Raw genomic sequence first — 16,768 nt, forward strand, 5'->3', positions numbered from 1 at the left:
TTAATTTTTATAATGTCAAAAAGAAATAATTTTTAAATAATAAACTAACGTTCGAATGTCTTTTACAAATATCTTAAACATGTTTACATCTAATATATATATTCATAAAAAAAATATTCTTTAAAATAACTGTTGATAAAGTTGTTTAAAAATAAAAACAAAACTATTAAAGATTTATTTTCCATCAGTTAGTTAGTTAATAATTAATTAGTGTAACATATAAAGATTGTGAACGTAGCATAAACGACACACCTCAGCAACATCCGGAAATAGTGTCGTAATTAATGGCCCACGCGAGACTGGTGAAACAATGCATACATGCATCAGTTTAAAGTTTGGATAAACTACGTCCAAGCAACTCTAAAATAAAACTTATCCTATTTTCATCACTTTAACTTTTTTTAATTTAGTCACTCTAATTAAGATAAATGCTCGAACTAATCAATACTACGTTAAAAATTCAATTAATCAACTAACGGATTACTGATATAATATGACATATTAGCCAATTGAATAACGAGTCATGACACTTTTTTTTTACTTTTGACTAAAGCTTAAAGACTTCTTTATAATTATCACAAAACATTTTTTTTCTTTCTCTTCTCTCTGAAAACCAGAACTGCCACCATCGTTTTCTCTTCTCTTTTGTTCACCACTATTGCCGGCATGTGCCGAGGCAATATGTATTACAGCACAAGGGAAAGGTTCCTTGCACATCATTAGGGGCGAAGCTAGAATTGTCGATAAGAGGTTAGGATATTTATATAAAATGTGGGGCCTACTTTTAATAAGGTAATTTGAAATTTGGGATAATCTTGATTATAGGAAAAAATAAAATAAGTTAAAGGTTCAATTTGTATTAAATACTGTTTATACTTAGATATTATAATTATTATATTTTATTTTTACCAAATTAATATTTAGATACTAATTTATATTAATTTATCAAATTAAACTAAAAAAATTACTAAATTTATCATTAAAAATTATTATGTAATAATAAAAAATCATATTAATTAACCATTAATTAATTGAATATAATTGAATGAATTAAAAATAATAAAACCCCATCGATAAATAAGACATAGCACGTACATTTATGAGAAGATATGCGTTTTACTATTTTATTTTAAAAATACTTCAATATTATATAATTAATATTGTACACAAAAATTTTGAGTAGACTATTGACTTAACATTTTGGTATTAACAATTTTGAAAAGAGTTATATTTTTTTTTTTGGATATTTTTTAGTTATAAAGAGAATCCCTTTGAAATGATGTAGGTTGCTTTAAGGGTTGTTGAGACTTGATCTTAAAATTGAGTATGACGAGATGATTACTTGATAATCTGATTGGATTGGATTTAATGGTCTTTGAGACTTAATTTTGAATCAATAATGTTTGTTTGGTCATCGGTCATCGAGACTTGATCTTAAAGTTGAGTTTGGAGAAAGTTTGGATCTAAGGGTTTTTGAGATTTGATATTGGATGGTTGAGTTCACTCCAAGGGTCATCAAGACTTAATCTTGAAAATGAGTTTAGACCTCCTTTATCCAGTTGAATTGGATTGAATGACGGCTTCCTTTACAAAATAGTTTTTGACTTCCTCCCCTCGAATGAACTATATTAGAAGGCACTTCTCTCATGAACGAGTATGACTTTCGTCAAAATTTCTTTAAGTTCTTTAGTTTCTTTAGCGAAGTCTTGGATTTTTGAACTTGTGTGTGTAAGATGTGTAACACCCCTAACCCGTATCCGTCACTGGAATAGGATTATGGAGCATTACCGGACCTATTGGACAATTTACAATCAATATGGAAACCAACACATTTTCACATTCAAACCTATTTAAAACATGCTTTTCATAAGTAAATACTCATCATATACCAAATGATCAAATGGTCATCTTGAACCATCACCAAAAACCTTTATCAAAAAGACTCAAGCCTATACATGCCATATAACCAAAATCACAAAGCTTATAAATGTCAAACCATAACTGGATAGTGTGATGACATCTCCGACGACTTCCAAACCGAGCAAGCCTCCAAAACTCTATAAACAAAAAAATAAAAAAAAAGCTCTAAGACTTAGTAAGCTCGTATAGAAATAAACTCATGTTATTAACTAACCGTATTTAAAAAAACTATTCAAAATATGATATAATACATATGATTGCACCATTCTATTTCAAATTCATGCACATAATTAATCCAAATTTTCATGAGTTTATTCATTCAAAACACGTATAGTTTGAATACTTCTTATCATTTCATTCACATTTTCATATGCGTAAATAATTATATAAATATACTTTATTATTCAATATCATCACCTTTTCTTTAGCCAAGTAAATTATCATCAAATAACAATATTTCGCACACCATGTGCCATATGTATATTTAGTTAACACAACTATAACTCATATCTCACATATCATTTAATTCATACCTCATTATAGTCAAATAAACACATTTTGGCATGAATCATATTTATACATAATCTTTCTCATTTCATATGCATGATACACTAAGAAATTACCAAATTACCTTCATATGATTCTCACTTAGGTTCTATACGTATCCGTATCACTTAATTCAATTATACCTTCATTCTCATCTTGACTTTGCCCGTTGAGTCATTCGGAATCATTAAGGATACTCAGAAATCATAATAGCTCGTATAATGTCATATCACAGATATGTTCTTACATGTTATTACATATCGATTCCACTGTCCCAGACAGGGTCTTATGCGAAATCAAATAACGATGCCAATGTCCCAGACATGGTTTTATACGTAATCACAGTACAATGCTAATGTCCCAGACATGGTCTTACATGTTATCACATATCGATGCCACTGTCCCAGACAGGGTCTTATACGTAATCACAGTACAATGCTAATGTCCGAAACATGGTCTTACATGTTATCACATATTGATGCCACTGTCCCAGACAGGGTCTTATACGAAATCATATAACGATGCCAATGTCCCAGACATGGTCTTATACGTAATCACATTACAATGCCAATGTCCCAAACATGGTCTTACATGTTATCAAATCTTGATAACCTTAATGTTATGACATTTGTATCTTATTCTATTCTTTAGGTTCATACGGGACTTTTAGACGTCGTAACTCTGCCAATTTCGTCTCGTTTTCATGACCATTCATCATTCAATTCAATTTAATAATAATTAAGCATTTATAAAAAAAAATTTAAATACATTATTACCATATGAACTTACCTCGTTTGCTGTAACGACAAATTAGGTCGACTAATCCGATACTTTGTTTTCCCCGTTCTAGATCCGAATCTCATTTTTTTCTCAATCTATATAATAATAGAATTTTCTTATTTAATCATTAATTCATTCAATTTAACATAATTTACACATTTTGGCAAAAATTACACTTTTAACCACATAATTTCAATATTTCACAATTTAATCTCTAATTTGCATTTTCATCAAAAATTACTTCATAAAATATGAAAATCTAACCTCAAATATTCATATTTTACCATTAAACATCAAAGAATACATAAGCTCATCAATGGAAACTATATTTTGCGCAAGTATCAACAAGCTCTTATTATGTTCGAGGCTACACGAGCCTTGAACGTCATGCTTCATTTTTGGATCTTAACAAGGGGAAAGGCGTGCTCACAAATAAACATAATCGAGTTCTCACGAAAAATATTTCATTTCTATACACATAAATCATACATCATAATTTAAATATTTTTATCATTTCATATATCCAATACTTACCTATATTTTGTATTAAAATTTGATATCAATATAATTGATTTTCATTTAATTTACCATACAAGATCATGCAACACGATAGCTCAATTTTAAGTACATGGCTTCTTGTCCGGTTTGAAACGGTACAACAATGACTCTAGTGTATAGACGGGTTTGAATATCATACACATTCAACCTACCTAAACAAAACACTCTAGTGTTTTAATTTTCAGCGTGAATTTGGACATATTGAACTCTAGCATGCATTCGGACACTAAAAAAAAATCAATATACATTTGAACATTAAATTTTCACTAGCTGACAAAAATAATTTTCAGACAATTTAGCTCCCTACATCCTTTCAACAAATGCTTGGTTCCTTAGCTTCAACCAATAATAATGGGACATTACTAAAACTGAAATTTGGAAATGTAAATCCTAAATTAAACTGTTTTAAGCTCCAAAATTTAATAACTCTTCAAACATAAATCGAACAGTAATGCATGTCAATTTCAACCATCTTTATATTTTGCTTATTACCACAAAACAGGACATTTATCAACCACCATTTTACTTTAATTAGAACAGCAGCAGATCAATTACACCAAGATTTATTGCACTATAAAATACAGCAATTACATGTTGAAACTATCAGCATTCAACAGCAGGTTTCAACACCAACTATACATTTATTTATCTACTCTTCTTCACTTCTAACATCATTATTTTGGTAACAAATAACATGTATTTTAACTACTATAACTTTGCTTAACAATCCTTAAATATGCATTTTACTTGCATGTATTAAACACATAATAAACATGGAAACATTTTCAAAGTTTCATTGCAGGGACTTACCGAACAGCAGCTGAACCTACTCTTGATCAGTTTCTTAAGGAACCAACTCCTAAATGAGCTCAAAAATTAAACATGCAGCAGCCCTCTTCTTCCCTCTCCATTCGAACAGCCAAGAAAATAGGCAGAACTCAACAATTTTTTTTTATTTCGGTGGAAGAGATGAGAAAATAAGCTTAAAATTGTTTTTTTTTCTTTTTTTAATTAACTAATTACCAAAATATCCTTTAAAAACATTAGTAATTACACCAAATGCCACTCCACTATCATCCACTAACTCATAAATGGCCTATTTACCACTTAAGGACCTTTACTTTAATGTTTTATAGCTATTAGACACCTTTAGCTAATAGAACACAACTTTTACGCTTTACGTGATTTAATCCTTTTTACCGAATTAAATATTCAAACAGTAAAATTTCTTTACGAAACTTTCACATAATAATTCTATCATGCTGTAAACTTTAATATAATAATAAAATTAGTATTTTAACTTTGGATTTGTGGTCTCAAAATCACTATTCCGACTTGACCCAAAAACGAGCTGTTACAAGATGGCTTGGGGTGATTCTTTTTTAGAATGTCAATTACTTGGATAAAAAAGAGTTCTGGTAGAATTTAACTTCATTAGATGGTTCTGCAAGAATTTAAACTCTTTTATTTATTATTTATCTTTTATTAATTTATTTAATTAAAGATAAAATAATCATTTAATATTATCACTTAATTATTTTAATTTAATTAGTGATAATTTTCACCAATGATAATTCTGACTTTACCTCATGATAATTTTGGCTTGAGGCATAACGTTTTTGTAATTGGTCCAAAAAATTATTCATTTATAAATGTAACCACTAATTTTAATCTCAGCGTTATAGTACTCGGTTTCACTACTATAATAACTGAACTCACTCCCGTAACTATTTTTAATTCATTGAAATTAAATTAATCACCCATCTAAAGCGACTTTAAGTAATCATTATCAAAAGATAAGTAAATGTATATAATACTCTAAAAATGGTATTTGTACAATGTTTCAAATATGAGCACGTTGCGTATCCATATATTTTACTCTGCTTTGATGTCTCAAAAATCAATGTAAATAAATTAGTTATATTATATATACATTAAATGATAATATTATTTTGAGTTGTAAAATAAATAACTTGTATGTTATAAGTTACAAGTAATATTTTTGCTTTGGTAGAGATTTCTATGTATTATTTTAATTAATATTATTAATAAAACAATTATAATTTAATTTTTAGTTTATTCATGATATTAATAATATTTTTTTTCATATTTATTGAAAAGAAACATGAAAGTAGAAAAGTACATATATCGTTATACTCTATACGCTATACTTCTAATATACCTAATAATAAAATTATTAATATCGGTTCATAAAATTAATTAATGTGTCTATTGAAATATGTTTTTTATTCAATGATTTTTTTTTTAAATTAATGGTATAAGTGGATTAACAATATTTTTACTGTGATAGAATTACATCTAAGGTAATTTGTAATATATTGTTTTAATTAATAATGTTATTAAAATAATTAATACTTCCTTAACCAATGCGGTAAAATAACAATTTGCTATATTTGGAAAATTGACAATTTATTAAACCATATCTCTAAGTTGAGCTGATATTATGGAATGAATGAATTCCATCGATGAAGATCATATCACTTGTTGAAACTTATTTATATGATTGGATTAGATTAGATCAAGTCCTTTGAATAGAGGAAGTTGGATCAGATTGAAACGTTGGAGTCTTAAATGTTAACAATCCATGTTTACCTTGATTGTTTATATTATATGGTATTACGCCACTTTAGTTGTTGGTCAATAGGGATTGTGATGGATCTTTATTATGTTAACAAGTCTCAAAAACTCTATATAATTGAAAGACTTGCATAAATTATGTACGGATTATAGAGAGCATTTATATGTTCAAGTAAAGAATATTATTTTTTTAGAGTACATTTGTGATTGTAAAACCTTTGTGTTGTGATTTTACAGGCTAAGTTCTTAATAGGAGAATTTAGTAGCAAGTGATCTAGTCTTTAAAGGTACAAAAGTTAGGAATCATCACAGTAATGTGATAGATTTAGGTTTACTGGTTGTAATTATTTGGAGATAGTGGATTCTTCTCACTGAGTTAGGCTTTGCAGACGTAGGGAAACCGAACTGTGTAAACAAGCTTTGTTATCTCTTGCTTTGTTTTTGTGCTATCATAACCTATTTTCACAATCACTTCTGCTCATAGTTTGCTTGTTACTTAGCAACTGTTTCGTGTTAATAGATAATATGTTATCATATCTAAAAAAATGTGAAAGTAGAAAAACTATATGTATGATTGGATTATACACATTATTTTTTTAATATCCATAATAATATAGATAATGGTTTGTAGGAACGGATCTAGGATTTTACTACAAGGGAGCGAAATTTCTAAATCCGAACAACTTTTTTTAACGTAAAAAAGTGTTAATTATTCTCGGATACTTTTTTTTCTCATCAAACAAATTAATTTAATGTTTTTTAAAAAGCATGAACGATTTAACTGTAAAAAAAATTAAAAGAAAAAAAAATCACATTATATAAAATTAAATTATTTCCAATATGCAAAAAAGATCATAACTAATACTATACTAAAAATTTCATAAATATCATTATAATTTCAAAAAATAAATTAAAAAAACTTGGCCTTAGTTTTATTTCTCAATACTAGGCATCCTAAATTGCACATTCCGCTTTTTCATAAGATCGAATTCATCAATGATAGAATCTGTTGAAAATTCTCGAGCTATTTCTTTTTCAATGTATGCCACCAAGTAAGTTGAAAGAAAATCATCCTCCTTTCTGTTGCGAAGTCTTGTCTTCACAATTTTCATGGCTGAAAATGCTTATTCGGTTGTTGCAGTGGACACGAGAAGAGTTAACACAAGACAAATAATTCTATCAAGAAGAGGATAAATATTTGACTTATTTGTCTTAGTTAGCACTTGACACAACTCAGCAATTGTAGAAGCTTTCTGCAACTCTGTGTTTTGATGAGCATTAAGTTGAAAATGCTCTAATTGAATCTTCATGTGTAGCTTTTCTTGCTTCATAAAATCGTCGGATAAAAATCATTCATAAGCTTGCAGATATCTTCCACCTAAAAAACTTTGTAATTATCGCATGGATCCAAAGCGGAGCTGAGAACAAGTAACTCCACTACCTCATCATTAAAGCGAGAATTCATTTCTATTAGCAACGAATCGATACCAGGAATGAATATATCAAAAAGTGAGTGATGCTCAATTGTGAGGTTATCTCTCTGGATGCGAGACCGACCTCGACTAGCTTTGTATGAAGCACTTAAATTAGGGATTTCTATCTCATTATTTAATATATAACTTCACTTTCTCAAGAAAAAAAGGATCTCACCCATGTTTTCTGAATTTCTGAGGAAGCATTTTAGTTGACGACACCAGCTGCATCACATTTACTATATCCTGCGATTTATACAGAATGTTGAGGAACTGATTGATCATTATTGCTTTCTGACACTCTTTTCTTGAAAAAAGACTCGATCTTTTTGTTGACCATAATTTAGTCGAAAAACTTGAAGACTGAAATAATATATTAAACAACAACATATAAGGAAAAAGAAAAAATAATAAGTCAAATAAATAAAGAAAAAAATAGTAAGTAGCCGAGTGAAAAATAATCTGTATTTTTTTACTCTGTGCTCTTAGTCTTGGCATCAAACTCTTTTCTTTTTCTCTCGATAATGTCGACGCTTTACTAGAGGAAAATAATTCCTTAGTAAGACATACAAATCAAAATACTAAAAAAATCACTAACCTAATATGTATGAGTATGAGCCAAATCAATTAATTCTGGAATTTAGCTTTAAAATCTATATTAGGCCTTTAAGTTTGGTCTTTTAAGGCCCATTATACATCAATATTTGATTATTATTATTAAAGTTATATAATTAAAAATTGAAAAATAATTTGTTAATATAAAGTATAATCTTAATTATGATTTAAGAGGGCGAATTATATGAAATACAATTTGGTCAAGGGGTGAAGTATAATATTTAAAATACATGATAATTTTTATATAAAATTTAAAATTTTAAAAATTTCAAGGAGTGCCTCTTCGTGCCCCTTGGATCCATCCCTTAGTTCATAAAATATTTAATGTGAAATCCTACATTGAATTATTTATTCAATAATTTTTTTATTCAATCAACATTTTATTCAATAGATAATTATTTTTTTTAAGTTTTTAAGGTTTGTAAATAAAAAATTGACCCAAATTGTAATGGTTTTTACACTTAGATATTTAAAAGGTTTTTCTATTATCAAAAGTGATACTTAAACTATGATCTTGTTACACAAATTACTCTAACTATTTACATCGTTAAAAAAAATTCTTAACTAATCATGTTGTGCCATACGGTAAAAATTAATTAAACTTATTTTCTTTATTCTCTCTCCTTCCAACTGCTTTCTCTCTCTCTCTTCTTCTTCTTCTTTCTCTTGTTCTCCTAATAAACTCTTCTTTTATACTCTCTCTCAAAACCTCACCCAACTTTTAAACCACATCTTAAATAACACAAACTTGGCCCCCTTGTACACACTCTCCATAGGCAGCAATTGCCGGTTTGCTTTGGAAGCACTCCTACATTATTGTGAATATATGGGGAATTTTGCGAACTTCAACACGATGACAAATTACTAATAGTTATCATATCTTTGGAGACGTAATCATTAGTGACATGATGAGCCATTCTATCTAATAACTTCAATAAATTAATTGATACGTTTTATTTGAATAATGTAATAAGGACATTACTTGATCTGATGGGAGAAAATGATGTGACACACCATAATTCATTCTAGAAAAAGACACATACAATATTATCGTTTTTTCTAAATGTTTTGACATATATATATATACAAGTGGTTACACATTTAGATTGTTTGATTTCATTGACACAAATTTTTATGATGCTTGCGAAATGGCTTATATGTAATTTTCATTATCGTTATTGTGATTGCTCTTTTCAAACATTTTCAATGATGCCTTTGCCTAGAAATCTTCGTTCATTATACAATTTATTTGTCACTTGCTTAAATTTTACGAAGCCCTGATCTTATCCATAATCTCACTTGCATGTTTCATTTGTTGATGGTAGTTGTGAATGATAGGAGCAAGGGATGAGAGAGCCATTTGAGGTGTGATGGTTGATAGATAGTTGGGGAAAGTCGAGAGCGGTATGGAAAAAGAAGAAGAAGATGATGAACAATGATAGGTCAAAAATAGTAAAAAAGTATGATGTGTCAGCAGTCATTAAAAATTTAGCTTTTGAATGACTAGAATAAAAGCATTTTGTAAAATTTTTTTAAGTGACAAAATGAAAGTTACTTAAAAATTGGGTGACCAATTAAAAAGTTTAACATTATTTATTACTCTTTTAAAAGTGGAAAGGGCCTGATAGGTTCGGCCCATAAATCAATATTAATAATAAACTCCCGCTCGATTTCCAAACCAAAAATTCAAAACGAGATCAGTTCCAGGCAAAAGAAAAAAGAAGAAGAAACAGAGAAGGAAGCCGATAATGAAAGAGCAAGAAATGGCAGACACACAATTGATTCGCAAAATTGCCAAAATCGTGGACGAAGCTAAAGCATCTAACGCCACCCATCTCCGGAAGCTGAAGGAGCTCTCAGCCGTCCGTTCGAAATCCCCTTCCGTTCATCAATTCTCTGTCGCCTTCACCAAGACACTGACCCCTCTCTTTCAAATTCTAAAGCGAACCGCCACCGTGGAACGCGTTGTGCGCTTTGTTTCAGCATTTTCCAGCGCCCGAGATCCCAACGACACTTCCGCTAGTGATGAGTTCTTGGAGGAATTTTTGAAGTTCCTTTTGGTTGGGGCTACTGCAGCTAATAAAACCGCACGATTTAGGGCTTGCCAAATCATTTCCGAGGTCAGCTCTTCTAAATTCTGGCTTCATTTTTTTAAATCTCTTTTAGCGTTTTGATTTTTAGGAATTATATATATATATAAACAGATAATATTACGGCTGCCCGATGACTCAGAAGTGAGCGATGAACTATGGGATGAGGTGATAGAGTTAATGAAATTTCGGGTGGTGGACAAGGTTCCGTTAATTCGTACACTTGCAGTCAGGGCGCTTTCACGATTTGTAAATGATTCTGAAAATAGCGACATTCTTGATTTATTTCTCGAAGTCCTTCCATTGGAGCAGAACTCGGTCAGTGTGTAAACTTATATATTGTTTCTGTTTTCTCGATGAGTTGCGTGATTTGTTATGAATATTTTAATTTCCTGGAAGGTTTATTAAACAAAATAATTGAGGTCTTTTTTTAACAATTCTGGAGATTCTGTTTATAGGAGGTTCGGAAGACCATTGTGTTATCTTTGCCTCCTTCAAATGCAACTTCCCAAGTAATCATAGATTGTACAATGGATGTAAGTGAGTCGGTCCGCAAAGCAGCATACTGTGTTATAGCTAACAAATTTCCTCTTCAAAGCCTAAGGTAAGATGGATTTTAATCTTGTAGTTGTGCTATATTGTTTGTATTTCGTTTAATGAGTTCCTAATACTTTCTTTTGCTTAATTTGCTTGGTCTGCTAGTATCAAGCATAGGACAGCAATTCTTCAGAGAGGACTTGCTGATCGTTCTTTGGCTGTTTCGAAGGAGTGTTTAAAGTTAATGACAGATCAGTGGCTTGTAAAGTGCTGCAATGGAGATCCTGTACAACTTCTCAAGTATCTCGATGTTGAAACCTATGAATCAGTTGGGGAGTCTGTTATGGAGTCCCTTCTAAAAGCCGATTTAGTGAAACTGCATAAGGTGGAAAGTATACAACAGTACATATTACGAACATCAGCAAATGAAGGAAGTGAAGGTTTGTGGAGATTTTAGATGTTTTTGCTAAATGAGTAAAGATTGTTGTCTTTTATTTTCACAGACAATTCTGCCATTTCAGTAGCCACTATAATTATGACTTTGTAAGGTATATTGTTGGTTTAACATGTCAGTTTATACAAGAAAAACAAGTTCACTTGCCTATCATCTATCTTTTCCTGATATTATAATAGGAGATTCAGCGGATTGTTCTGTTAGTATCAGGCTAATGGAACCTGAGGTCTCTCTTTATTGGAGGATGGTGTGCAAACATTTGCAGATGGAAGCACAAGTAAGTTTGTTATTCATTCATTTGTGTATCCGTTTGTATATTTTAATATTCCCCAAAGTTAACGAACATATATTTAAGTGAGCACTTTATTAATATTAAATCAATATCCTCCTTTTTTGAGCTTATATAGCATTTTTAATACATAAGCATCTGATTTTGACTGAGAAGTCCGATTGAACAATTCAAATTATCTAGTTCTTTATTTAATTATTTTGTTATGCGTTTTACTATATTTTCTAGTCTCTAGGCTATTCTAAGGTGATATTTCCTGTTCCATGTTTTCAGTCTCTGGTTTGGTTTTCACTGGTTTTCCCCCCCTTTTTCTTTTTCTCCTTCTTTTCCTTCCCTTTCTCCTTGATTGCCTTTTGCTTCTAGTTTCTGTATTCTTGTTTTTGTTGATCTTCATTTCTAATGCTATATCTTGACACATCTGTCATAACATCTAATTGCAAGACATAGTGCTTACCAATCTATGTCCCAGCCATTCATCATTAAAACTGAGTACAACACCCTAAAATATTTATTTGCGACATAACACTGCTTTTGTTTCATAGGTCTTTAATTGGTTCTTAGGTCTTTGATGATGATGACTTGTTCAAGTATTATTTTTGAATATAACAACATTTCATGCACTTTCCTGATGATATAACAAAGTAACACATTGTTGGACAGGGAAAAGGTTCTGATGCTGCTGCTACAATGGGCACTGAAGCAGCTATATATGCTGCGGAAGCTTCAGACAACAATGATTTGTTAGATAGAATTCTTCCTGAAACTGTCTCTGATTACATAGATTTGGTCAAAGCTCATATTGATGCAGGTAGGTCAGGTTCTTTTGATCAACAAATGCATAAAAAAACTTATTCTACTTTAATATTCTAATTTGACCATATAATTTCAGGGGTGAACTACCACTTTGCATCTCGACAGCTATTATTGCTTGGTGAAATGCTTGATTTTTCTGATGCTACAATCAGGAAGATTGCTAGCTCCTTTGTGCAGGACTTATTGCACATGCCTCTTGAACATGAAGTGGATGATGAAGGCAACAAAGTTGCTATTGGAGATGGCATAAATCTTGGTGGTGACCGAGATTGGGCAATTGCAGTGGCAAGGTTGGCAAGGAAGGTTCACTCTGCTGCTGGTGAATTTGAAGAAGTTATTCTTGGGGTTGTGCAAGAGCTTGCACGTCCTTGCAGGGAGAGAACTGCTGACTTTATAAACTGGATGCACTGCCTTGCTGTTACTGGTCTTCTCTTGGAAAATGCAAAATCGTTCCATTGGGCTGTTGAACCTACTGAACTGCTTCAATCATTGCTGCTTCCTGGGGTATGGACCTGATTGCATCTTTCAGTCTATTTGCATTCCACTTTGTTATCCATAATCAAATCCTTAAGCCTAAATCTAATATCCTCAACTTTTCAAGAGCATGGCTTTCTATCTCCACATTCTAATTATTTGGAAGACAAAATGAAGAGTTTGGTTACTAGTCTATTCATATTGCCATGTGTACTTACTGAAATAGGGAGTATCTATTCAAAGAGACGTAAAATTTGAGTAGAATTTGTCACAAATGATAGGTAACTTCTCTTTAGGCATTAAACTTGATAGAATTTTACATAATATGCCATTCTATTTTCATGGGTCTGTACAAATTTTAGATGTCTTAAAATGCCTACTTAAAAAATCATCTAAAACCTTTTTGGAAGGATTTTATGATTGATATGGAATACCAAATGCAGGCAAAACATGTTCACTTGGATGTGCAGAGGGTATCTGTCCGATGCCTAGGGCTGTTTGGGTTGTTAGAGAATAAACCTAGTGAAGAACTAATAAAGCAGTTGAGGATATCCTATGTTAAGGGCCCTTCTCCAATTAGCACAGTTGCTTGTAAGGCATTATTTGATATTGGGATGTGGCATGGTCCTCAGGAAGTTGATAGGGCCTTGGGACTGAACCTTTCATCACAGCTTGAAGTAGATGCTATGCCATCTGATCCTGTAAACTTTTCTGAGACAGATGGAGCTTCAAATATTAAATTGGTCGATCTCTTATATGCTGGATTTACAACAAATAATAGGGCCAGAGCTCTAGAAAATGATGAAAATGAATCTGTCCAAGCTGTTCTTGGAGAGGGCTTTGCCAAGATTCTTCTTCTGAGTGAGAAGTATCCAAGTATTCCTGCTTCATCTCATCCTTTGCTCTTATCCAAGCTGATTAGCTTGTATTTCAGTAATGAATCAAAGGACCTCCAGAGGTGGGCGGATCTGATTCTGTCTCTACTCTTGTCTATCTTTTACTTAAAACAATTCTTCTGTTCTACTTAATACGACAGCCATTACAACATTATTTTTCTGTTCTTTTTTTTTTTACTAGATTGAAACAGTGTTTATCTGTTTTTTTCGAGCATTATGCTTCTCTCTCAGAAAATCACAAGGTATTTAGCATTAATTTCTGGATGATATGCATCTCTTGTCAATACAGACACGGAAGTAATATGTCCAGAGTTCTAGACTTGTTTGCTGATGACAAATAAATTTGATTTTGCAATAACAGAAGTGTTTGTCTAAGGCTTTCATTCCTGTCATGCGTTCTATGTGGCCTGGAATAGATGACAATCCTGGTGGTTCTTCTTATACGGTCTCCAACATGCGTAAGCATGCCATACAAGCTTCAAGATTCATGCTACAGATGATGCAAACTCCCCTATATGCAAAGGGGACTGAAGCAGAGGATGATAATGGTTGTAATGGATCACCAGAAATCATAGATGGCCCTTCACAGCCTTCAGTAGAATGCGGAGAAGAGGGACTTGCAATTCGCATAGCCACAGAGGTAATATCTCTATTGCTTCAACTCAATTCTTCAGTTTTCCCAATTCAAATCTTAAATGTCATAATATCAATAATCAGATCCTAATTTCAAAGTCGAGTAATACCTACACCACCAGCTTTACACAAACAGATAGATTAGACATTCACTTATTTGCAAATCCCATCTGATAATTTATGTTTCTCCGTGGATGCAAAACAAAAGGAAGTGTTTTATTGCTGCATTGAAAGCAATGAATTGCTTTGTGTAAGATGTTGGCCGTAATGGTTGGCATAACATTTGAGAAGAATACTAATCTATGAACAAAATAATTTGTTACCTACTGTTTTGTTATTCTTCTATTTTCCCAAGGTGTTGAGGTTTCCAGCAAAGAAGACACCTGCAGAGAGGTCATATGTTGCGGCTCTTTGCAGAATACTTGCCTCTCTCCATTTCTGTTTATCAGAACAAGTACCAGTAAAGATAATGAGGAGACTTTTAAGTCGTGTGTGTGAATCTGTTTTAAGCGAGAAAGATATTCTAAAGGAGTTGAAGCTGATGGCTGAGCGTCTTGAAGGACTAGATAGAAATCCAGATCAGGATTTATCGGAAGATGAAGTTAAGTATATTTTCGGTAAGTATCTTACACTCACAGGAAAGATCATTATTTTTTTTGATGTTGTGCTTTTCATGTCAAATAGAAATTTTCATTGTAAATATTATACAAAATCTGTCTGATCATATAGAAGGCATACTTTCATGTATGAAGAATGCTTTTCTGGAAACAACCTACAAAAATGTAAAATCCAATACCAATTTTGGCCTGTTATATTCGTTTTCCTTTTGGTTATTAGTATTTGTTGGGCTTGGAGAGTGTTTTTGGTCATTAAAACCTAACTATGTTGTTTCCCAATATTTTTTGCAGGAAAGTTGGAGCTGGAATTCAACTTGGATGTTGATGGTTCCACTGCAGTTCCACAAACCCCAGCGCCATGCTCAGCTAGACCTAATCGTTCAAGGAGACGAGTGAGACGTGAAGAAGTTAGTTCTGATGAAGAAAATTCACCTCCCTGTGTTAAGTCTGTGGTTCCTAGCAATGGTGGCACTATAGGTCCTCGCTCACAAAGGGCAAGCAAGACTGCAGCAATGACCAAGATAACAAGAAGTAAAGCTGTAAGGATAGAAGAAGAAGGTTTTCATGAAGACGACGATGAAGATTCAGAAGTTACAGCTGAGGATTCTGATGAATCAGATGAGCTCACCGAATAAAATCACGCCGCTTAGTTTGCATTACCTGAATCATCGTCATATATATATTGTGGTGCATATGTTTCAAGGGTTAGGTTGAGTTAAGCTAGATACATAGATAGATATGCAGTACTTATATTATATTTGTTGTATCCATGTGTATGATGTCTGTAACCCGTAAGTCGTTACATATATGATGTTGTGAGCATTTTGGGTTAAGCTTTGTTTTGATATTGTTGTAACACAAATTGGGAAATGTTTGCTAGTCAAAGCCTATTTCTCTTGAATCTTTCATGCATTTAAAAAATTATAATTTTTTTATTAAAAAATAACAATACCAAGTTACCAACCCATTAAAATTGAATTTTTTTTAAAATTATGATTAAAATTTGAAAATCTTATAAGCATTAGAATAAAAAGAAATCTATTAAGATTTTGATATCATTTGTTAATAATTAATCATGCCCACAATAAATACATCTAGACTTGTCCATGGGCCGGGTGGCCTGGCTTGGCCTGACGGCCTGCCCGAAATATAGGAGGGTTCGGGTAAAAATATAGGCCCGAAATATGGGCTTGGGCAAAAAACGAGGCCTGTTACCACTTTTTTGGCTCGGGCCCGGCCCGGCCCGGCCCGAATATAATAAATATATATCTTTTATTTTTATTTTTTAATTTTAAAATACTTTTAAAATATTTTTATTTTTTTATTTTTAAAATAATTTTTTAATGTTTATTAAAAAATGGGTCGGGCCGAGCCGAGCTCGGGCTTATGATATTTTTCCCGGACCGGACCTGGGCAAAATTTCAGGCCCATATTTTAGGTCGGGCCAAAAATTTTTTCTGGGTCGACCCAGCCCGG

The 16,768-nt window shown here is 31.9% G+C and overlaps 1 protein-coding gene across 1 annotated transcript; it reads left to right on the forward strand.

Moving 5' to 3' along the window:
• The first annotated feature begins 10,161 nt into the window (after positions 1–10,161).
• Positions 10,162–16,193, forward strand: LOC107912888 (condensin complex subunit 3). The gene is made up of 12 exons (XM_016841253.2): positions 10,162–10,609; positions 10,694–10,897; positions 11,038–11,183; positions 11,282–11,556; positions 11,750–11,847; positions 12,520–12,667; positions 12,749–13,176; positions 13,590–14,104; positions 14,224–14,284; positions 14,404–14,682; positions 15,031–15,292; positions 15,584–16,193. The coding sequence occupies exons 1-12, from the start codon at positions 10,238–10,240 to the stop codon at positions 15,925–15,927; spliced, it is 3,132 nt and encodes a 1,043-aa protein (XP_016696742.2). The 5' UTR covers positions 10,162–10,237; the 3' UTR covers positions 15,928–16,193.
• The last annotated feature ends 575 nt before the right edge of the window (positions 16,194–16,768 follow it).

The sequence above is a fragment of the Gossypium hirsutum genome, chromosome D11, assembly GCF_007990345.1.
Source record: "Gossypium hirsutum isolate 1008001.06 chromosome D11, Gossypium_hirsutum_v2.1, whole genome shotgun sequence".
Classification (NCBI taxonomy): Eukaryota; Viridiplantae; Streptophyta; class Magnoliopsida; order Malvales; family Malvaceae; genus Gossypium; species Gossypium hirsutum.